This window comes from Aulonocara sp. 'chitande type north' Nkhata Bay, linkage group LG3 (genome assembly GCF_057382095.1).
Source record: "Aulonocara sp. 'chitande type north' Nkhata Bay isolate Kocher_YH1m ecotype deep benthic linkage group LG3, A_spYH_male_GT1.1, whole genome shotgun sequence".
In the NCBI taxonomy this organism is placed as follows: domain Eukaryota; kingdom Metazoa; phylum Chordata; class Actinopteri; order Cichliformes; family Cichlidae; genus Aulonocara; species Aulonocara sp. 'chitande type north' Nkhata Bay.
The window spans coordinates 19,524,858-19,550,153 of record NC_141346.1 but is presented as its reverse complement, the minus strand read 5'-3'; the positions used below and the strand labels follow the sequence as shown (position 1 = coordinate 19,550,153).

The window sequence follows — 25,296 nt, the reverse complement described above, 5'->3', positions numbered from 1 at the left end:
ACTTAGTTGTTCTGGAGTGCCCCAGGCTCCACAGTGACCAACTGACTATCCCTCAAAGAGGACGGGCATTGAGCGTCCCCAACCCCGGCAAGCGTTACCTCTGAGCAATGCGCTTCTTAGCGCTTCTTAATTTCAGTGAGTAGACTTTAATTTAGTCATATCCAATTTGGCACACTTTGGAAATAATTCAACAGGTAGTGCCTTACCTTTAGATAAGCCGGCTTATGCCCACTCACGTCAGACCACTGGCTCGTGCCTGTCCGTTCAACAACCTCGGACCGTCCAAACTTTTAAATTCCACCCCAATACCACAGGACGAGCCCCCAAAATGTTAAGGTTCAAAAATATTGGGGATGGAGACAAGAGAAAAACCACAATAACAACACTGGTCCGGTCAGGTTGAGTCAAACGATGATTTTAATGATCACACATGTGGGAGATGGACACTGATGCAGACAGCCTCTGATCTCAAAATGGTGGAGCATTGCTCAAACTTTTATAGCCTCTGGTGCCTCCACCTTATCATAAAAAGCCTAAACATTCACATGCTTTCTCTCACACAGCGCCTAAGCTACAACCTTGGCTCCCCGTTTATCTGCTTCTGCTGAGATGGGGCAGAAAACTCCAGCATGTTCTGTTCTCTTCTAATCAGACAAATAAGGCGATGACTTTCTGCGAACCGTATTTCTTATAACTCAGCAGTATAATGCATCATAAACAATATCATTCATTCACAACAAGTCAGCAGTTTAATATAATGCACATCAGTTTAACTAATGCAATAGTTATCAGCTTCTTCTAATTCAGGAGAATAATGCAAACTAAAACTACATAATAATTCACAATCTTTAATTAGGGGTATAACGTGGCATAAAATAATATTATAATCTAATAACACCTCTAAGCATATATGGTTAAATATTTCTAAGCATAAATGACAATCAACAATATAAACCCTGACAATACCGATAATATGCCATTTTCAAGCTGCCAAAAAGTGATTGCCGCCTATAACTTGTCACTGAAACAATATCTCTGCTTCAAAATTGTTCGATATCACCCAGAAGGGCGTTGATGTGACACATCATATCCCAAACACTCTTCAAGAACTGCTGAATAACTTTTAAAATAACATTAATACTGATAAGATGTCATTTTCAACCTGCCAAAAAGTGATTGTGGCTTATAACTTATCACTGAAACAATATTTCTGTTTCAAACTTGCTGGAAATCATCCAGAGGTGTTACATGCAACATATTACATCCCAAACATTCCCTTAGAACTGCTGAATAATTTTTAAAACAACATTAATACCGATAATTTGTCATTTTCAACCTGTCAAAAAGTGATTGGCGCCTATGTCCTGTCACTGAAATAATATTTCTGCTTCAGATTTTATGGACATCATTCCCAAGGGTTTTATGTGACACATTTTGCTGCAAATTTAAATCAAGCCTTTATTGGACAGTGCATAAAAGGTCAAATTTCAAAAATGTTGTAATTCCAAAATAATACAAAAAAAGGATGATGGTCAAATGGAAACAGGTGGGAGGAGATCTGCTTAAACACATTAGGAACACCAAGTAATAGGAAAGAGAAAACAAACGGTAATAAAAATGTCATTCCAATACAGCACTTATTAATTGAAACGAAAACCAAAAACGAATAACAATTACATCCAATTAAAGAAACCACCAGTTAAACTAAACTAACAAATAGACCAGAAACAGGGGGTATAGCGGAAGCTCAACACCAGTAAACCATGGAACAACATATATATTAATTCTTTGCACACAGTAACTATGCTAACATGTTAGGAAACACAATAATTGAACAATCCTACAAACAAATTGCAATCAAAGCTGAACTGTAATGCTGTGAACAACACAGAAACACACACAGCAACACGAACATAAATGAATGAATTAATAAATAAACAAACAACCAATAAATATTATATGAGACCTTTGCTTTTTATGCAGTTTTTGCAAAGCTACATGTGGAAGGAAACCGTGACCTAGGATGAGCTGATGGTATAAGATGTAAGTACAACTCCTCTGATTTTATATGCAAAAAAATTATTGTACTAGCTTACGTGGTTGCAGTTCTACAGGGATTTAAAAATAGTTACGCAAAACGGAGCGTGCCCGCTCTGACCGGTTTTAAAGGGTAAAATAAATTCTAACAACAGCTGATCAAGCTTAAACTGTCAGGGCTCTGTGTGCGGGCAGGCGGAGAGGAGGATCCAAGCGCAGGACTCAAACACAGAATTGTAAATCAGAACCTCAGCTTTATTGCTGACATGAAAACCAAACGTGAAGTGACGTGAATACAGAAATCAAAGAAACACACAGGCAGGATCTGAGGGTACGACGCGACACCGAGCATGGGAAAACACCGGGCTTAAATACACAGGGTAGTAATGAGGGAATGGGCAACAGAAGGGAGACACAGCTGGGGGAGATCAGGGCTAACGAGACGGGGGAGCTAAGCTGCACACACTAACATAAGACAAAGACTTACAATAAGACAGGAAACAAGAAGTACTAAACCAGATGCAGACATGACACTGAGAGACAGACTAGACACTGAACAGAAACTGCAATTCACATGAGAACCCAAAACCTAAGAACTGATCCCTCACCAAGAATAACAGAAACAGATCCATAATGATAATAATAAACAAAGCACCAGAACATCAGAAAACAATCCATAATGCAAAAATAAACCAAAACATAATAAACTCAAAATACTGGGTCCAACGGACCCAGAACTGTGACATAAACGTGCTGCTGCTGTTTAGCGCGACATCCGCTGGTTTCTTCTTTTTGGCGCAAAGTGGGCGATAAACAAACAAACAAACAAGAGAGACGATCAGCTGATCATTGATCAGTTTCATGATTGAAGTAGCAACAGTAGGGTGGCCCCTAGAGACAAAGCACATAAAAACTCCAAAATGCGTACAAAGTCAGAAGCACGTACAAATCCCAAAGCACGTACAAACTTCGAAACACATGCAAACTCAAAAACACAACGGAAGTGCTCCAGGACGCTAGGGGCAGTGTTGAGCTCGATTTTTCAAAATAAACGGGAAGTTTGTTGCAAAAATGTAGGCCTTCGCGGTCTACGTCGGCCGGGTCCTTCGAAGACTGAGAAGGCCGGAAGTGTAAGGCTGTGAAATGGGACAGTCTAGCCCTCAGATTTGCGTCACCGCTGTCTCGGTGGAGTTTAATAAACTCAGCCATCTGCGCCTCGCAATCTAAAATATAACAGGACACTGGTCTCACACTTCTGTTTAATCAGTTTTCTGTTTGACGTTTATTCAGCTGTGTGAAAATCCTGGGGGAGCCCACCCGATGGATTAATTAAGTTCTATTTAATCTATTCCAATCTAATAACTTTGATCTCAGGCAATCTGATTTACTCTGGAACAAATGAAACATCGAAAAAAAGCCAAACAATTGCATTTTTAAGTTATCAAAGTGATTTATATATCATGTTTAACCTGAGTAGCGAAAGACCACAGGGGTCTGAAAACGATGAAGCCGGGAGTCCGCTGTTCTAGCCGGCTCGAGTGACCATTGAACTCCCCCCCCCCCCCGGCCTAGCAACTTTTGAGTTTGCATGTGTTTTGGATTTTGTATGTGGTTTTTGGAGTTTGTACGTGGTTTGAAGTTTGTACGTGTTTTGAAGTTTGTACGTGTTTTGAAGTTTGTACGTGCTTTGTCTCTCGGGGCCACCGTACAACAGGAGAGGGAGGGGGAGAGAATGAGAGAAGAAGAGGCAGCTGTGCAGCGTGAAGACACAGAAAAACTCCAGCTTTGTGTCTTTTTCATTCTAGCTGAAGTCCGGGACAAACTGTGTTCCTTTTCAGCTCAATACGAAACACGTAATATTTTCTCTGAATACAGGACGATTCCGTTTTTTACGTTGGTAACTAATTAAATAGCTTTAAACAGCATCTGTATATTCCTTATTATTCTTTTTTTAATCCAGGAAACTACCAACAATGAAGCTGTGGGAGATAAGAAAGGAAATCATGTTAAAAACGGCTTTAACTGTGTTTTTCGTCTCATGTTTCCTGGGACGTCTGGACTGTGAAGGTAAGATGTGTTTACCTGTTTGAATAAATCTTAAAGATCTTTTCTGTTCCACATAACAGTTGAGATAAATTCAAGTGAACTTTCTGACAGGGAACATAAGTCCACTTGTTTTTTTTTTGGTCAAAAGTGGAAGCTGACATTACCTCTTCTTGAACTTCCTTTTTATTCCATCAAAAGAAAGTGTATCTTAATATTTTTTATTTATTTATATTTTACCATCAATTAGAATAATAATACACATAAACATTCTGATTATAAATGATGAGAAGATTTTAAGAGTCTGTGTTTTGTTTTTCATAAATCGTGCAAGAAAAAACATTTAATTGTAGGTAAATTCAAATGCTAATATACAGTACAGGTTCAGTACATCAGACACAGCCTCTCAACTGTCTGGCCTTATGTACAGGTCCTTTAGAAATAAACTATGAAATGAATAACATGCCATCGCTGTCTGGTACACAAAAATCAACAAATTTCTGTATTAAACACCCTGAATGTGACTGACAAGTACAAACAGGTTTGTATACCTTTTGTTAGTATTTTGTACAGACTCTGGGCTTTTCCACAAAGTATGTGAAGCTATTTTACCCATTTTAGCTCAACAAAACCCACACTGCAGTATACAAATGTTAAAAAGGTTATAAATAAATAAACTCTGAACTTAGACTCTCAAAACCCGCTGAAGTTCATACTTTAACATACTGGATGTGTAAACTTATCTGGGTGTAAATGTATCACAGTGAAACTTTTTTTACTCTTATAAATTCCCACAGAATTTACACAAAAATAAAAACTCAGGTTTCTGATATTTGAAGCACAATAATAAGCGTGTTTGAATTATTGGATGCATATTATCTTTATGACTGACCTGTTTTCTTCTTATTTTAGAGCTAACAGTCAAACAAGCAAAGGATGTAACTCTGGAGTGCTATGGCCCCAGTGATGCTAACATAATGATAAGCTGGCAAAAGCCTGACCTGCAGTCAGAGTATTATGTGTTCTACTTCAGCGATGAACACATTCACAAAGACAAACAGCATGAATCATTTAAAGGTCGAGATGAAGAATGGAAACTTTTCTGTTCTCAAAAATGTCACCATGAACGACACTGGAAAATATGAATGTTATGCTGGATACAACGATCAGGGACCTCAGCTTTTGAAGAGCATCAACCTGGAGGTAAAAGAAGAAGGTGAGTGTGAAGTTGAGCTGTTTCCTGGTTGTTGATGTTTGTTTCTAAAGATGTTGTTGATGAGACTTTGTAGAAAGCAGCTGGTCTGAGTGATGTGATCAGAGTGCAGTAGATAATGTCTGACAGCAGTTTGAAGAGGAAATGGATTCTGTTCTGTTCTTCACTCATCACCTACCTGACAGCTGACACCTCACACCTGTTTCTCACCTGCAGGTCAGACAGGAGGACAAAGTGGAGGGAAGGAGGATGAGAAGAATGACGGAGGTCAGAACAGTGGACTTACAGTTGGTCTGTCAGTTTCTGCCATGCTTCTTGTTGTTTTTGTTGCTGGTTTTGTGTTCTACAGAAATCGTAGAAGGCGACCTCTTCCAAATAATCCAATGATTTGTGTTCAGTGGGTTCATAACTGAGCTGTGAGTCCTGCTGCTGTTCCAGGTTATTATCAGTAAGTTCAGCATTCAGACTGACAGAGGAGAGACACAGGAAACAAGACAAAATGAAACTTTGCATTGTTTTGCATAATTACAGTGGGGCAAAAAAGTATTTAGTCAGCCACCGATTGTGCAAGTTCCCCCACCTAAAATGATGACAGAGGTCAGTAATTTGCACCAGAGGTACACTTCAACTGTGAGAGACAGAATGTGAAAAAAAAAATCCATGAATCCACATGGTAGGATTTGTAAAGAATTTATTCGTAAATCAGGGTGGAAAATAAGTATTTGGTCAATAACAAAAATACAACTCAATACTTTGTAACATAACCTTTGTTGGCAATAACAGAGGTCAAACGTTTACTATAGGTCTTTACCAGGTTTGCACACACAGTAGCTGGTATTTTGGCCCATTCCTCCATGCAGATCTTCTCGAGAGCAGTGATGTTTTGGGGCAACACGGACTTTCAACTCCCGCCACAGATTTTCTATGGGGTTGAGGTCTGGAGACTGGCTAGGCCACTCCAGGACTTTCAAATGCTTCTTACGGAGCCACTCCTTTGTTGCCCGGGCGGTGTGTTTTGGATCATTGTCATGTTGGAAGACCCAGCCTCGTTTCATCTTCAAAGTTCTCACTGATGGAAGGAGGTTTTGGCTCAAAATCTCACGATACATGGCCCCATTCATTCTGTCCTTAACACGGATCAGTCGTCCTGTCCCCTTGGCAGAAAAACAGCCCCATAGCATGATGTTTCCACCCCCATGCTTCACAGTAGGTATGGTGTTCTTGGGATGCAACTCAGTATTCTTCTTCCTCCAAACACGACGAGTTGAGTTTATACCAAAAAGTTCTACTTTGGTTTCATCTGACCACATGACATTCTCCCAATCCTCTGCTGTATCATCCATGTGCTCTCTGGCAAACTTCAGACGGGCCTGGACATGCACTGGCTTCAGCAGCGGAACACGTCTGGCACTGCGGGATTTGATTCCCTGCCGTTGTAGTGTGTTACTGATGGTGACCTTTGTTACTTTGGTCCCAGCTCTCTGCAGGTCATTCACCAGGTCCCCCCGTGTGGTTCTGGGATCTTTGCTCACCGTTCTCATGATCATTTTGACCCCACGGGATGAGATCTTGTGTGGAGCCCCAGATCGTGGGAGATTATCAGTGGTCTTGTATGTCTTCCATTTTCTGATGATTGCTCCCACAGTTGATTTTTTCACACCAAGCTGCTTGCCTATTGTAGATTCACTCTTCCCAGTCTGGTGCAGGTCTACAATACTTTTCCTGGTGTCCTTCGAAAGCTCTTTGGTCTTGGCCATGGCGGAGTTTGGAGTCTGACTGTTTGAGGCTGTGGACAGGTGTCTTTTATACAGATGATGAGTTCAAACAGGTGCCATTCATACAGGTAACGAGTGGGGGACAGAAAAGCGTCTTACAGAAGACGTTACAGGTCTGTGAGAGCCAGAGATTTTCCATGTTTGAGGTGACCAAATACTTATTTTCCACCCTGATTTACGAATAAATTCTTTACAAATCCTACCATGTGAATTCATGGATTTTTTTCTTCACATTCTGTCTCTCACAGTTGAAGTGTACCTCTGGTGCAAATTACTGACCTCTGTCATCATTTTAGGTGGGGGAACTTGCACAATCGGTGGCTGACTAAATACTTTTTTGCCCCACTGTATATGTTCCTGCTCACCATACCAACAAACTGCCTAATTTTAAAAATAATTGTCAGTTTAAATCATTATCTGTTGTTTGTAAAATATTTTATTAGATTTTATATATAAAGAAAAATAAGAATGTATTTGAATTGTTACAGATTATCTAGTGATTTTTTAAAAAGTTCGTAACACATAAACATGTATCACTCAGCTACTGTACTGGTGTGAATGTTATATTCTCTTATTACACACACACACACACACACACACACACACACACACACACACACACACACACACACACACACTAGATAGGTTAGGCTACACTCTATGGTAGGAGAGCCAAAAATACAGCCTGAACCAGCCCATTGGATGGGTTTGAAAAATGGGGGGTCTTACTTTTTTTGACAAAAATAGACAGAACAAAATTGTCAATATTTTTTTGAGTGAGTGAATAATTTAATAAAAACAGTTGTTCTTCAACTGTTTTTTCTTCAATTGTCAGCTCACTTTCATGTAATTACATTTAAAAGTCAAAGATTTGCTGCTCCTAGCTTCTCTCTCTCTTCCGTCCTCCCTGACAGAAGGTTTTTCAGACAGGCTGAGCAATCAGGCTTAAAAAGAGGAACAATGATCACTTTTAGGTTTTAAACACAATCTCATAATTAATATGGGGCTGGGGTGGTAGAGTGCAGTGGTTAGCATGGTTGTCTTACTGCAAGAAGGTTCTGGATAGCAATCTGCCAGATAGGGTGTTTTTGTGTGAGATTCCTCTGAGTATTCTGGCTTCCCCCAAAAGTCCAAAAACATGCATGTTTGATTAATTGGTGATTCCTAATTGAATTTTTTGGTATGTTAGCTCTGTGACAGCTTTGATGGAGACTAAATTGAATAACCAGTGCTCTGGAGAAAAGAGGGAAAAAGTCAGAAGCAAGACAGAATACATGTGTATATGAGAGAGAGGTGGACAGGTGAACATGTATGGAGTAAAAGAGTTTAAATATCAGGGGGATAACAGGAGGAGAGAAGCTGCAGAGAGGAGTGTAAGACTGCAACTCTGCTTCCTGGTCCCAACTCTGGATTGTCATATTTTGGGGGGGTTTAACAAATTTGGCCAGATTTCTAGAAATGAGGGCTGCTCCATCCAAAGTTAGATGTATGGCATTTAGTAACTGCTAAAATAATGTATGTTTCCTGAGCAGAATATTTATACTAAATCTCAAGACAAGATACCTGTGGTAACTCCTCAAAAAGTACCCCTAATCTGTTTATTCCAGGCTCAATATCTTGAGCTTTAAAATCTGCTTTTTGCATTTCAAAATAATCCTTCTTTATTTTACCCTGGGCCTTGGTGGTGACCCTTAATTCAAACAACCTTCTTCTAATTGGTTTCCGATGGCCAACAGAAGGTTTGAACAACAGCTTGGTGGGGCATGAGACGTGAAATGTCTTAGCATAAAGAGTGGAAGAAAAAGTAAATACTGCTAGATTCTATCCAAAGTTATAACTAAAGAGCAGCTGTACCTCTGGTCCTCTTTGCTCTGATGGTTATCTGTCCGGAAATGATGTCTTCTGTTCTCACTGCTGAGTAGACTGCAGCTGGATCACTCCCTACACAATAAAATGAATTCAAATTACTGTAGATATAACAAACATTACAGCACTGTTATATTTAAAAAGAAAATACACGAGCACTGCTGGTACAGTTCTCTTGGATGTTTTATGTTTGATCATAATCTTCCATTTATTCCCAGTGTTGCTATAACCAATAATGTAGTTAATGCACTACAGCTGTGACAAATATTTTATTATTTGTAATGTTATATCATGAGAAGAGTAAGAGAAGTAAGAGAAGAGTAAGTAATAAGGAATAATGTTTATAAACCACAGCAGCTTTTCACACTTTTTTTCTTATCCTTTTCTCATCATCTCTTTGCTATGAAAAGACTGACCATATGGAACTGTTTGTGTGCAAAATGAAGGTAGAAAACCACAGAGCTGCCAGAAGCTATTAATATAGACTGACACACTTCACCACAGAGCACAAAGCAAACTGTTGCTTTGCAACATGAATGCTATTATTAACCAAATCAAAATAGACTGGGGCAAGAATTCTCATTAGCTTCAGAACACAAAAACAGGATGCTGCATCTGTGGTTACAAACTGAACGTTGGCTGTACCTGAAAGCAGGCAGTTAGTCATCTTTGTTCTGTTTAATCTGTCTCTTTATACATCCTGCTAACAGCTTGTGTGTGAACAAAACCCAAATAGCAGAGACATGGGCACCTCTTCTGAGCTGCTTTGGGCAATTGCTGCTCAATTCCAAAACTGCTGAATGATCTGTTGCCCAAAAGTTGATAGAAAGTCACAACGACATTATACTGTATATTAATCATTACCAATAGCAGATCACGCCTCTGCAATGTTGCGTGGAGATCAGGGGCAGTACCTGTGGACTGGCAGACCGGGGTGGTGGTCCCCATCTTTAAGAAGGGGGACCGGAGGGTGTGTTCCAACTACAGGGGGATCACACTCCTCAGCCTCCCTGGGAAAGTCTATGCCAGGGTGCTGGAAAGGAGAGTTCGTCCGTTAGTCGAACCTCGGATACAGGAGGAACAATGCGGTTTTCGTCCTGGTCGCGGAACACTGGACCAGCTCTTTATCCTCTCGAGGATACTTGAGGGTGCATGGGAGTTTGCCCAACCAGTCTACATGTGTTTTGTGGACTTGTAGAAGGCATTCGACCGTGTCCCTTGGGGTGTCCTGTGGGAGGTGTTGCGGGAATATGGGGTGTCTGGCCCATTGCTACGGGCCATTCGATCCCTATACAACCATTGTAAGAGCTTGGTTCGCATTGCCGGCAATAATTCGGACTCGTTCCCGGTGGGTGATGGGCTCCGCCAGGGCTGCCCTTTGTCTCCGGTTCTGTTCATAATTTTTATGGACAGGATTTCTAGGCGCAGCCAAGTGGCGGAGGGCTTTCGCTTTGGTGGCCTCAGAATCTCATCTCTGATTTTTGCGGATGATGTGGTTCTGTTGGCTTCATCGGGTGAGGGCCTCCAGCTCGCACTGGAACGGTTCGCAGCCGAGTGTGAAGCAGCGGGAATGAGGATCAGCACCTCCAAATCTGAGGCCATGGTTCTCAGCCGGAAAAGGGTGGAGTGCCCACTCCGGGTCGGGGATGAGTTCCTGCCCCAAGTGGAGGAGTTCAAGTATCTCGGGGTCTTGTTCGCGAGTGATGGGAGAAGGGAGCCGGAGATCGACAGACGGATTGGGGCTGCAGCTGCAGTAATGCAGACGCTGCACCGGTCCGTCGTGGTGAAGAGGGAGCTGAGTGTAAAAGCGAAGCTCTCAATTTATGGGTCAATCTACGTCCCTACCCTCACCTATGGCCACGAGCTGTGGGTAGTGACCGAAAGAACGAGATCGCGGATACAAGCGGCAAAAATGAGCTTCCTCCGAAGGGTGGCTGGCCTCTCCCTTAGAGATAGGGTGGGAACGCCTTGGTATTCCCCCGGATAAGCTGGAGGAGGTGGCTGGGGAGAGGGAGGTCTGGGCCTCTTTGCTTAGGCTGCTGCCCCCGTGACCCGGGATGATAAAGCGGATGAAGATGGATGGATGGATGGATGGATGGATGGATGGATAACAGATCAACAGTCTAGATTAACTACAATCAGTCCCATTAGGCTCATGACTGACCTAAAATAATAACAGAATACCTCAAAACAAGATAATTAGCTTTTTCATAATGTCCAGGATTCTGGTGAATCAGGATTTGGTTACTTAAAAGTAACCAAACCTGCGAAACTCAGAATACGCCTGGTAGCTTGGTGTTACTTACCAGATGTCACTAGTTACTAAGATGGAGATCATTATAAAAATTAAACATTTTAATGTTTTGTTAGGATTTTAATGTCAACATTTAGATTGAAACAAAGCATCAGTTCTTGAGTGTTGAAGTGAACCAAACCAGGAGACAAAGAAGAACAGATGTACCTCTCATCTTTGATTTATTTTTCTTGTCTCTTATGATGATTTCTCCGTAAGTGACATCTTCAGTTCTCACTGCTGAGTAGACTGCGGCTGGATCACTCTCTGCACAATAAACACACAATAATACACACACAGAGGGCATTACTGCAGATCATGCAGAGTTGCTGATATTGATATTGATATTGATACTGCTCCTGCAGAAAGATTTTTGAATCTTTTCATTTACTATTCATATTGTTATATCGGTCTAAAATAAATTAACATAAACGCTCCTTTACAGATAAATCCAGGATCAGGATGAGGCCCCTTTTTAAGGTTCCTGGCCTTTTTTTGTGATGCACGATATAGGCCAGGCCTGCCCAATCCCGGTCCTCGAGAGCTACTATCCTGCAGCTTTTAGATGCATCCCTACTCCAACACAGCTGAATCAAATGGTTTGATCTCTTCAGCATGCCATCATGTTTGGCAAAGGCCTGATAACAAGCCATTCATTTGATTCAGGTGTGTGGGAACAAGGATGCATCTAAAAGCTGCAGGACGGTAGCTCTCGAGGACCGGGATTGGGCACCCCTGATATAGGCTATAGACTAAAATAAATTATTCTACCTACCATCATGCAGACACTGCCTCGATACAATTTAAACATTTTCACATCTATTCTCTGCATGTTATTTTATTGTTATATTTTTATTTACACATACATAGTTTAAATAACTTAACTCTGTTAAAACTATTCCCCTCAGTTATGGCCGCTTCATGGTTATAGGCATCAGCAGCATCAGATGGGCTTATCTGCTGCTTCAATGCTACAAAAACATTCCATTTAAGAATTATTTAATATTACACAGATCATCCTGGAACCTATAAATTGTGTTTATTTTCATCTTAAAACTAAGGATTGTCGTGAATTATCCTCCACTTATTGGGTTCTAATAAGCTAATGACCTTGGTCATATTAATTTGTTTTATAGCAAAGGTTGTGCTGACCTTATTGGCCATGCTGAAAATACAGAGTTTGATCTGTATAATCTCTTTATCAACTGCACCTGTGGTCTGTAAACAGGTTAGTTAACACAGTATATTTTTCAGTATCTTCCTCCAACGTCTTTCTTTTTTTGAGCTTAGCCTTTTCAATTCCTTGTGGCCTCGTGCTGCCCTCTATAATCACAGACTGATGCCTAACAGTGTTCCAGTCACATGCTTCACCAAGTTTGATATCACACCCTCTGGCGGACAGAGGCTCAGAGATATACAGATATATGGAGGGAGATGTTGCAACAGTTTGAAAATACAACACGTTGGAGAAAAAAAACAAAAAACATTGCAAAACGTTCCATGGTCCATGGTCGGAATTCACATCTGTGCCTGTTTGTCTGTGTCTATATGTCAGGTTGAGTATTAGACGCCACCTCTCTGGGAACATCTCAGGCCCTCCAAAGTATGGAGGCCTATCTCCCCCCACCACACTCCCTGCCGGTGGCTGATGCCCTCAGCCGTCGGTGCATTGGTGGTTCTTGGTGTCTGGGGCTGGGAGCTCAGGTATGTACCGGCTCACTCCCGGTGGCTGCTTGGCGGGGCCTGGCTCGGTCGGGCCGCTTTCCAAGCAAAAGCTTGCAAAAGCTTGGCAGGGACTCTCAACCATTTTTTTTCCCACTCAAACCTTTTCTTCTGTTCCAAAAAGTTGATTCTGTTCATCTGGTTTTTAGTGGGAGAAAAGCTACGTCCAGATGAACAGAATCAACTTTTGGGGATTTCCTTACCATGATGATTGTGCATGCATCAAGACCTTGTCTCCTGTTTTGTGGCCAGCCAGGGAGCATAAGCATTTTACTTTTTTGGGTTCACTTTATTGTTCACTGTTTCCTTTTCTGCTGGTTGTTTTGGTATTATAGAAGCTACTACTTAATGGTGTGAGGTAATTATAAATAGTTTGTAAGATTGTAAAATGTATTTCATGCACACGGTTTTTTGTTTGGAGATTCGGCTTATGTATAACTTGAGTTGTTGCCCTGTTATGTTGCACCACTTTTGCCACAGGGGTCATAAGACTTGGCAAGCTCCAGTTTTGATTTTTTTTTCTCATCCTATATCAGCGTTTATGTGATGGTAGTTTATGAGTAGCAACAGTATCATTCAAATGAATATTGCAGCAACTTTCCACGCCATAAAATTGCAGTGGTGTGCGACGCAATCAGTGCTAAGTGTATACTGGTGCCTTAATTCTAGAAAGACCAGAGCTGTTGAATGAAATTCACATCATGTCTTCATTTCTATGGACCTTTTTGTTAAGACCAGTGGCAGATTATTAGATCAGAGAGGCTAAGGACAATTACAGGAGGAAGCTGGAGTGGAAACTCCAGCAGAACAGCATGAGAGAGGTGTGGAGGGGCATGAAGACCATCACTGGATTCAGGCCAACCAACAGCAGGGGAGCTGAGGGAGGTGAGAATAGAGCCGACGAGTTGAATCTGTTTTTCAATAGATTCGACACCACAGTGTCTGCTCCCACCCCCACAACCTCACCTGCAGTCAGCCTGGAATCCAGAGCCACACCACTGTGCCAGCCTCTCTCTTCACATGTTGCCTCCTGTGAGATTCCTGACACCCCTCCCCCACCCATCACCTTCACTCAATACCAGGTTGAGATGCAAATGAGGAGACTTCACTCAGGCAAGTCTGCTGGACCAGACGGAGTGAGTCCCCTTGTCCTCAAGGCCTGTGCCCCCCAGCTGTGTGGAGTCTTTCATAAACTGTTTATGCTGAGTCTGAGTCTGCAGAGGGTCCCGGTGATGTGGAAGACATCATGCCTCGTCCCTGTACCAAAGACGCCTCGTCCCAGTGGCCCCCAGGATTACAGGCCCGTGGCACTGACCTCCCACATCATGAAGACCCTGGAAAGGCTCATCCTGGACCAGCTGCGACCCATAGTAAGACCACATCTGGATCCCCTTCAGTTCGCTTACCAGCCTCGTCTCGGAACAGAGGACGCCATCATCTACCTGCTCAATCGTGTCTACACCCATCTGGACCAGCCGGCGAGCACTGTGAGGGTCATGTTTTTTGACTTTTCCAGTGCTTTCAACACCATCAGGCCGACCCTCCTGGGTGATAAGTTAGCAGCGATGCAGGTGGATGCTTCTCTGGTGTCCTGGATTGTTGATTACCTGACAGGAAGACCACAATGTGTACGTCTCCCACAGTGTGTGTCTGACAAGGTGATCAGCAACACAGGGGCACCACAGGGGACTGTCCTCTCCCCCTTCCTCTTCACCCTCTACACCACAGACTTCAGCCACTGCACAGAGACCTGCCATCTTCAGAAGTTTTCTGATGACTCTGCGGTGGTTGGATGCATCAGCAGGGATGATGAGACAGAGTACCGGGCTGTGGTCGACTCCTTTGTCACGTGGTGTGAGCAGAATCATCTGCAGCTCAACGTGGCAAAGACCAAGGAACTGATCGTGGACTTCAGGAAGACCAGGAAACACTTGACCACTGTTTCAATCCAGGGGGTCAGTGTTGACATTGTGGAGGACTATAAATACCTTGGAGTACACATTGACAATAAACTGGACTGGGCTAAAAACACCACAGCACTTTACAGGAAGGGCCAGAGTCGTCTCTATTTTTTGAGGCGACTGAGGTCCTTCAACATCTGCCAGAAAATGCTGAGGATTTTCTATGAGTCTGTGGTGGCCAGTGCGATCCTCTATGCTGTTGCATGCTGGGGGAGCAGGCTGAGGGTCGCAGATGCCAACAGACTTAATAAACTGATCCGTAAGGCCAGCAATGTTGTGGGGATGGAGCTGGACTCCCTCAAGGTGGTGTCGGAGAGGCGGATGCTGTCCAAGATAAAGACAATGTTGGATAACACCTCCCACCCACTCCATGACATGTTGGTCAGTCACAGGAGCTCGTTCAGTGAGAGACTGAGATTACCGAAAAGCACCACTGAACGACACAGGAAATCATTCCTGCCTGTGGCCATCTCCCTGTACAACGCATCCACTTAACACACTGTTTGCTGCTACAACTACACATGTTTCTTTTCCAAATATTTATTTATAAGTGACTTATGTATGTATGTATGTATATATATGTATATATTGTACTATTCTTAGTTAGCGTATTGTCTGTCTTGTCTTAATGTTGGTTTAAAATGGAGCACTGTAACAAAAAATAATTTCCCCCAGGGATCAATAAAGTATTCTGATTCTGATTCTGATTCTGATTCTCTCAATAGTTCCAGATGTTAGCAACATACGCTCGCAGGACATCCCATTTAACAACTCTGGGTAACAATAACTGTTCAGACAGATCCATTTATACCTTAATAATTTTCAAACTTGAAAGTCTGTCACTTAATTTAAATTTGCATTGAAGCACTGCAAGATATATTTGTAGTCTCCGTGTATCATGTGACAGCTCCAGTTCTGAAGCCCTGCTGATGTGACTTTGGCTCTGAGAAAGAAGAGCGATGGGCCAAACCAGCAGAAACATTTCAGATTCTAATAAACTACTAAACTACTAAATATCTTTATATAGGTTACTTAGAATTTGTGAACAGTGAAGACACTGATAATCCAAATGTTGGTGTTAAAAAATATGAAAGTGAAGGAAAAACGGCACTGGAAGTTCTTATTTCAAATCGTAATTTAAAAAAAAAAATCTGAATATTTACTAACTTTTATTAACAATTTTGAATTCATGACAGTGTGCACAGTTTATCAATAAGTTATAGATATTCCTTTTTAGAAAAAAAACAAACACAAAATAAAAACAAAAAGAAGAAGCCTACAAACTTTTTTTCGCTAATGATAAACAGGAAAGTGGACGACAGCGGAGCTGTTTTTTTTTAATTTTTTGTTAACCACAAAGAGTAAATCCAGTGCGCAAACAACACTCAGCAGTGAGATTTTAAAGATGAGTACATTTGAAAAAAGCTTCAATACAATCAATGGGAAAATGAAAACTTTGTACCGATATTGGTTTAAAGTGTAAAAATATGGACTGTAATGTAAGGTTATAAGTCAACCATTAAATCAATAAAATACATATTTTTAATTTAAAAACAACACTTATTTTCACAATTCTAATAATCTCAACATAGAAAAGGTTTTTCTTTTTGTAGTTTGTTTTCCTAATTTTTATTCTTCTTTACTCTATAATAAAACCAGATCTTAATTATTTATGAATTTGAAGATCAGAGAAAAAGTCCTCCTGGATAAAACTATGAGCATAATGCACATGTGGACATTTTTACTATTTTAATTTTAAATGTAATTTTGAAAAAAACTAAAAAAAATAAGTGACATCCTTTTAAATTGTTGCATTTTATTTTCTGTTTTTATTTTATTTTATCTTTTCTTTATTAGTGAATAGTAGTGTTCTCCCTGCTGAACAGAGTGCAGCTGGATCACTCTCTGCACAATATAAAACACATGCAGAGGACAGAGTTGGTGCCTTTTTAAATGTATGTGTCTGAAAAATACTATGGCTGACTGTGCAGGTAATAGTACTATTTAAATGTTTTTAGTGCTAATTAACAGGTGTCTGTGTGATGCAATGGATATAGCTTGCAAGCAATTCCGTACACTATTGTCTCATCCAAATATACTTCTAGCTAAAAAATAAAAATAAAAAATAAATAAATAAAGACAATATGGTATGCTTGTATCCCATAATCTTGGGTCCTAACTCTTTGCAAACCCTGAAACATAAAAATGCCCAGTGTTCTCAACACTACACAATCGTGCAACCCCACCCCCAACCCAGCAAAATACAATATTACCTCTTTGTCTGGCTGGCTGTAGTTGGTGAGTTGATATTTTGATGTCACTGTACATGACGTCATCTGTGATGTCTTCTCCATTTTCTTTTTGATCTGCTGAAATGAACCAATAATGTTTAAGAAAGTTGTTTCCCTCTGCCATAGAGAATAAATACTAACACTAATGCTAATGTAATCATAATGAGTGTATACTTTACTTTATTCTACAAAACAAACCTGGACACGTATAGTCTAACAGTCTGAGTCTCACCTTCAGGTTTCCTATGAACAAGTCGTCTAATCAGCAGAACCAGTATCACCAGAAGAACCAAAACACAGACTGGTGCAGCAATCAACACAGGGAGGTTGATATGGACATATGACATGTGTTTATTATCAGGAGGAGGTGTGGATGTAGGTGGAGGTGTGGTGGTGTTTCTCTCTAAAATAAAGCAAACACAGTCATTAAGTTGTCGTCACATTGTGAATGTTGAAAGCTGCAGAAACACAGACAGGTGAGTGTGTCACCTGTGACAGTGATCCAGCTGGATGGAGACTCTCCATGACCGCTGATGTCACACTTGTAGAGGCCTTCATCAGACCTGGAAACATGCTGGATGGTCATGTGACCTGTAGGCTGCTTCCTGATGAGGGAGCCATCTTTATAGAAAGCAGCTGGGAGGTTGGAGGGAGTGGTCTTTGTTTTACAGAGCAGAGTGACGTCATCTCCCTCCATCACAGGGAGGACAGGACTCTGCAGGATCACTGATCCACCTCAACACAGAGACAAACTACAGCATTTCATCCATTTACACACAGCTTCATCAACACTAACTCCACACACTCAGCTTACCAGTGACTGTCAGGTTAACCATGTTACTGATGGGACCCTCTCTGGACTCACACCAGTAAACTCCACTTTCAAGTGGGTCAATGTAGCTGATGTTGCAGGAAGAACCAGCTGGTTTTCCCCACCCATCTCCACACTGAGTCCTCTGTTGTTTGCTTGTGTTTCTCCTCAGAGTCCATCCAGCAGAGCCGTCGTCCTCCTCACAGCTCAGAGACACAAAGTCGTCTTTAAAAAACTGAGAGCTGCTGGGACTCACAGTCAGACGAGCTGTGGAGAATTCAATGTAATCTGATTCTGTATTCTGATTAAAACTTAAAAGCCGTGCTGTTTTTTATAACCCACCATTCAGTGGTGGCTTGTAAGAACATATTACCAAAAACAATATATTACAATAACCACATAGTATTTGCTTCTAATAAAATATATTTGTTTTCCTAATTTCCATAATCACTTTATGTTTAATAATCAAAGATTACTGTTAGTAGTTAGTAAGACAACAGGCTAATATCAGACTTAGCGGGAACCAAAAAATATGGTATCGGAGAATTAAAATTTTCCTTTTCTGTCAAGATTGGCAGATTTAGAGAGACTGAGAAAATTAAGCTATACATAAAATCACATAAAACACATAAGCTTAGTATGGAGTCATGTCCAGACCAGATAAAGAGTTCTTAGATCACATAGAATGTGGCTGTCCAAAAAAGCTTTTCTTGAACAGTTCCAGTTTTTACTCCATGATAAATGCTTCTTGGAGACATAGATAAGGTAGACTCATAGGTTTGTTGATATTTCATTACTTTCAGGTACACCACAATGCAAGAAGTAATAATGCAGTAATTTAAAAAAAAATATTCTGGTATTGTTTGCTTATTAACTCCATTAACAACATGTAGAAAAGGATGTTTAACACACTTTATTGGGTTTAGATTGTCATATGCTAAACTTACTGACCTTGGTTTGCTGTGTAGCACAGAAGTGAGGTCAGAACTAAAGAGAAATAACATTCAGGTTAGTCTAAGCTTTGAGTTGTTTAAATTACAGCAAATTTCTGGTACAATAGTTTCCCTCTATTTGCCTCATTTTACAGTGACTTAAAACATCTGTAGACTCAGTAGATTTTCCAGTTATCAACACATTTACAGCACGATTTTTAACATAGTATGTACCACAAATCTAATGTGGCAGCATTTGGTATGAGACTTGTGCTCATGTATATTTTTGATGAGTCCTGTGTAAATTCCATGTGTTGTTTTGTAAATGTTTGTCAAACTATTTCTTTCCTTCATAATAAATTCTTGTGTGGACCGTGTGATATTGCCTGTGTAGCTGCATTCTGCAGCTGAAAGCACAGCTGGAGCCAGTTATCGCTGACAAATCACCTGGTGATATGCTGGACTTTGGTGCATGTACCTCAAAGGGTCTTAATGTTACATTTGCTAGGGCAGGCTTTGTATGCAGCTATACCTTTTCTCTTTTCCTTTATTACAGGAATCATTTCCTCTGAACCTTCTTCCAACTACTCTGCTAAATTGATGTTCGTCTTGCCAAAAGTGGACATTGCAGAATTGTAGATGGTGTTTTTGAAGTCCATTTTCATTCATTATCCCCATACCAAACTTTTCTTCTTTCTGTTGCTTGATGTGCATTTGTTAATACACTTTTTGTTGACTTTTTTTGTTCCATAACCCTCAGGATCATTAAGAATTTCCAAATGACTGTCTTACTAAGTCCAACCTCAGCAGCGATGGAGCGCTGTGAGAGATCCTGCTTATGCAGTTCAACAACCCTCCACGTTCAAAAAGGGAATGTTGGTTTTTTTTGCCGTTGCCATCAGAATATCATGACACAGCCTGACAGAAAACTACAATGAATCCACATTTTTACACAGAATTGGCTTTTTAATGGCATGTGGTCCTAAACTTTTCATCAGCTGTGAAAGCAGCCTGTTTCAGTTCAAGCGTTGTTTTCAATACATGCTTTTTTGCCATTTTTCAAGTGGTTTTAAACTTTTGATCGCAACTGTATAAAAAGAAATATGGTATCTAACCAAATGCTTACTCTGCATTACCTTGGCCTCCAGTAACACTGTGAGAAATCTTGGAATCATTTTTGACCATGATATGTCCTTCAAAGCACATATTACAAAATATGTAGGACTCTTTTCTTCCATTTGAACAACATCTCCAAAGTTAGAAATATCCTGTCTCAGAGTGACGCTGAAAAACTAGTTCATGCATTTATTACTTCAAGGCTGGATGACTGTAATTCATTATTATCAGGATGTCCTAAAAACTCACTGAAAAGCCTTCAGCTAATCCAAAATGCTGCAGCAAGAGTCCTGACAGGGACTAGAAAGAGAGAGCAGATTTCTCCTGTTTTGGCTTCCCTTCATTGGCTTCCTGCTAAATCCAGAATTGAATTCAAAACCCTGCTCCTCACATACAAGGTCTTAAATAATCAGGCCCCATCTTATCTTAACCACATAAAACCATATCACCCTATTAGAGCACTTCGTTCTCGCTCTGCAGGCCTACTTGTTGTTCCTAGAGTATTTAAAAGTAGAATGGGAGGGAGAGCCTTCAGTTTTCAGGCCCCTCTTCTGTGGAACCAGCTTCCAGTTTGGATTCAGGAGAAAAACACACACTCTATTTTTAAGCTTCAAATTTTCCGCTTTGATAGAACATATAGCTGGATCAGGTGACCCTGAATCATTCTTTAGTTAAATTTAGTTGAATTTCAGCCAAGACTTGGCTAATGGGGCCTTCCCATGATGCACCAGGTGTTTCTTTTTCTTTTACATTCACCTGTATCACTCTTTTTTTTTTATGAATGCACCTCTGTGCATTTAATTATTAGTTATTATTAATCTCTGGCTCTCTTCCACCACATGTCATTTCTTTCCCACTGTTGCTAAAGCACTTGCTCACAGTGGGTGATATGATTGTTGGGATTTTCTGTTTTCTTTGTAGTATTGTAGGGTCTTTACCTTACAAGATAAAGCATCTTGAGGCAACTGTTGATTATTTGGCACTATATAAACAAAATTGAATTGAATTGAAAATTAAGTAAGTACAACTTGTTAGAGTAGTTTTAATGAACCAATTTTTGTTTTAATTTGCAACAGCCATTAAAAATTGGAAATGTTTTGCTGCCCACTGAAGGTAAAACACAACTATAGTCTTTGCACAAGCTGATCCCTTCAGTTATTCTCATTTTTGTTTGTTGAGGTTGGCTCTCCGTTAAAAGCTTTGTTTCCATCACTTGTCAGCCAGAACTTTATCCTAGTTATTTTCCACTAAAGGCAAATATGAATTGATAAGATGACTTCATGGCTAATAATAGTAAAGAAAATTAAAATGTATAAATTACAGATTACTGATATTAGATCTAAAGATATAAATCCCCGATGAAAAAAGTTGCACTCTCATCCTTAATAATATAATGTTAAAGTTATGGTCCAAGACCATAATTCTCAAAGATAAAAATAATTAGAAAAATGAATAAATGAAATTAAATGTGATACACACCTTCTTCTAAATCTAAATCTTCTAAGTCATATTGCTGTTGTTTATTATATATTTTTATACCAGCAGTCTTTCACTGTTTAGCCGAATGCAGAAACCACTAAACTATGGAGCCGCTATCTCGTTTCATATTACATAATTTTCTATATGAAAGGATTGCAATAAATTGTCTTTAGAGAAAGAAAAATGATTATGATATGACATGGATCTTTTAACAAAGACAAACTTGAATATGCCGCTTTAAGACCTATCATCGCAGACTCTTAAATGATGAATTGAATTGTTATTATTAATCTATGACTGTGTTCATTCCCCTCCTTTTTCAAACATGTGCATTCTACACTTGCATTGTTACTTCATTAAAAAATAAAAATGTTCTGAAATTATTTCATTGTTTCACTGTTGATTATTTATTTTCTAATGCTAATCAGTAATTAAAAAAAATAATTTCTGTAGAAAAAGTCTGGTTCTTTAACTGATGTGGTCTAAATATAATTAATTAAGTTTGGAAATTAAAGATTATACTCACAGAGCAGCTTCTGAAGAGATGCTGGGTTCATTTTCCTTCCCAAGAACTTACTGAGCTAAACACTTTTTTTGGACACAGCAGTTAAACCAACTTCCTTCCTCTTTGTAAGTTACTGTGTGGTTCCGATGCTGGAAATGACACAGTTGTTCGTTTGCATTACTAGAACAGAGGTGTTTGATGGTTTGATGTGACTTTAGTACTATATTGTGTTCTGTCAGGTTTCCTCCTACCTTTTAACATAAACCGCAAAAGATCATATTGACTGAGTGGATAGCTCTGCTAGGTAGAAAGTGTCTTTGTTTTCTAGTCGGGGCTGCTTGTCTCTGCTCTTTTACGCTGCAAGAATTGCAGGATAAAAGACACATAGCAACACATTAGGACCAGACATCAAAACAGTTACACATTTTTTTCATCACCAGATTAATATATGTAAACTCCAGCGGCAACATCGATTTTACATGACGTTTGCGCTGTCCAGACTTCACAAGGTTTAACAATTGGCACATAAAACATATCCAACATTTTATAATGTAAATGCAACAATGAATGAAAATGTGTCACGTCCATACATTGTTCATGGTTACCAAGTTATACGGAAAGACACCTTTGTGACAATGAAGACTGGTTCCACCCTTTCCACCCCCCACCGGTTTTATCAATTTAGCTTTGTGTGCTTTCTGATGAAAGAGGTAGAGTTTGCAGCACTTGACCACAAATGCCACAGGCAAAGGTGTTCTAGCTTCTGATTGGTTAGTGCAATCACAAGGACATGAGAAAGGAAGTTTTATGGTGAGTTGTTGATTGTGTGGTCAAGAGAGCAGGTTTTGCTCAAGGAAGTCATCTATCTCAGAAAACCTGTTTCTTTTAATATGAGTGCTTCACTACCTCACACATATATACAGGGAGTGCAGAATTATTAGGCAAATGAGTATTTTGCCCACAACATCCTCTTCATGCATGTTGTCTTACTCCAAGCTGTATAGGCTCGAAAGCCTACAACCAATTAAGCATATTAGGTGATGTGCATCTCTGTAATGAGAAGGGGTGTGGTCTAATGACATCAACACCCTATATCAGCTGTGCATAATTATTAGGCAACGTCCTTTCCTTTGGCAAAATGGGTCAAAAGAAGGACTTGACAGGCTCAGAAAAGTCAAAAATAGTGAGATATCTTGCAGAGGGATGCAGCAGTCTCAAAATTGCAAAGCTTCTGAAGCGTGATCATTGAACAATCAAGCATTTCATTCAAAATAGTCAACAGGGTCGCAAGAAGCGTGTGGAAAAACCAAGGCGCAAAATAACTGCCCATGAACTGAGAAAAGTCAAGCGTGCAGCTGCCAAGATGCCACTTGCCACCAGTTTGGCCATATTTCAGAGCTGCAACATCACTGGAGTGCCCAAAAGCACAAGGTGTGCAATACTCAGAGACATGGCCAAGGTAAGAAAGGCTGAAAGACGACCACCACTGAACAAGACACACAAGCTGAAACGTCAAGACTGGGCCAAGAAATATCTCAAGACTGGTTTTTCTAAGGTTTTATGGACTGATGAAATGAGAGTGAGTCTTGATGGGCCAGATGGATGGGCCCGTGGCTGGATTGGTAAAGGGCAGAGAGCTCCAGTCCGACTCAGACGCCAGCAAGGTGGAGGTGGAGTACTGGTTTGGGCTGGTATCATCAAAGATGAGCTTGTGGGGCCTTTTCGGGTTGAGGATGGAGTCAAGCTCAACTCCCAGTCCTACTGCCAGTTTCTGGAAGACACCTTCTTCAAGCAGTGGTACAGGAAGAAGTCTGCATCCTTCAAGAAAAACATGATTTTCATGCAGGACAATGCTCCATCACACGCGTCCAAGTACTCCACAGCATGGCTGGCAAGAAAGGCTATAAAAGAAGAAAAACTAATGACATGGCCTCCTTGTTCACCTGATCTGAACCCCATTGAGAACCTGTGGTCCATCATCAAATGTGAGATTTACAAGGAGGGAAAACAGTACATCTCTCTGAACAGTGTCTGGGAGGCTGTGGTTGCTGCTGCACGCAATGTTGATGGTGAACAGATCAAAACACTGACAGAATCCATGGATGGCAGGCTTTTGAGTGTCCTTGCAAAGAAAGGTGGCTATATTGGTCGCTGATTTGTTTTTGTTTTGTTTTTGAATGTCAGAAATGTATATTTGTGAATGTGGAGATGTTATATTGGTTTCACTGGTAAAAAATAAATAATTTAAATGGGTATATATTTGTTTTTTGTTAAGTTGTCTAATAATTATGCACAGTAATAGTCACCTGCACACACAGATATCCCCCTAAAATAGCTAAAACTAAAAACAAACTAAAAACTACTTCCAAAAACATTCAGCTCTGATATTAATGAGTTTTTTGGGTTCATTGAGAACATGGTTGTTGTTCAATAATAACATTATAAATTCTGCACTCCCTGTAGATGATAGCAAGGATGAATCAGCTGATGCAGCAAATGACATTTTCTGTAGAAAGTAGAAAATGCTAGTTGTTGAGCACTGATGAGCAGCGCCTTGATGAGCTTTCTACCTCTTAAGTTTAGGTAATCACGTTAGTATGCTAACAAAAGAAGCCTGCCTGTCACCTGGCATGTTGATTTGATAGCAACATATAAAATCTTTAATGATCTGTTGTAAATAGCAAAACAAACACGTTAACTCTTGGTAACATATTTTGTTATAGAGTGGGGGCAGACAGAAATGTAAAGGGGGCACATGGTGGCAATGGAGGCAGGAAAGGGGTTGGGTAGGGTGCTGTGGATAACTGTTTTTGTCATGTAATTGGATTGCACTTTGTCAGGCCTCTACCCTAAGACCTGACCAACTTGGGTGTCCCACATGAAGGCTAAGTTTCTGCTGGTCTAGCTCTTAGGGTCACTGAGGTGCACAAAACCCCTGACCATGTTAACTGAAAAACAAAACAACAAAAAATAAATTAAAATATTGTTCATCAGATTCTAACACTTAAAAACATGACATTTACCTTAATTGGATGGCCTATATCAAATATATTCAAGCCCAACAATAGTACTTCTCACTATTGCCAACATTAACAAAACTAAAAGGGTAGGCCAAGTCATTTAAAAAAAGGCAATTCACCAAGTCTTCAAAAATAAAACAGAAAAATTTAGAAAAAATAAAAAAGCAAAATAAATAAATAAATAAAATAAAGAATAAAATACATTATTCATCTAGATCTTTAGAAACAGCAG

At 40.2% G+C, this 25,296-nt stretch overlaps 2 protein-coding genes across 2 annotated transcripts in view; one reads left to right on the top strand and one right to left on the bottom strand.

The window, feature by feature from the left end:
• LOC147334363 (low affinity immunoglobulin gamma Fc region receptor III-like) overlaps window positions 1-25,296 on the top strand; it is a 529,842-nt gene that overhangs the window by 101,476 nt on the left and 403,070 nt on the right. The window lies entirely within an intron of this gene.
• Window positions 8,008-19,003, bottom strand: LOC147334386 (low affinity immunoglobulin gamma Fc region receptor III-like; the record flags this gene model as incomplete). The annotated part of the gene is made up of 7 exons (XM_086287757.1): window positions 8,008-8,012; window positions 8,923-9,009; window positions 11,396-11,494; window positions 17,434-17,604; window positions 17,691-17,936; window positions 18,016-18,279; window positions 18,964-19,003. Coding segments are annotated over 7 exons (912 nt in total), but the record flags the coding sequence as incomplete, so codon positions are not given.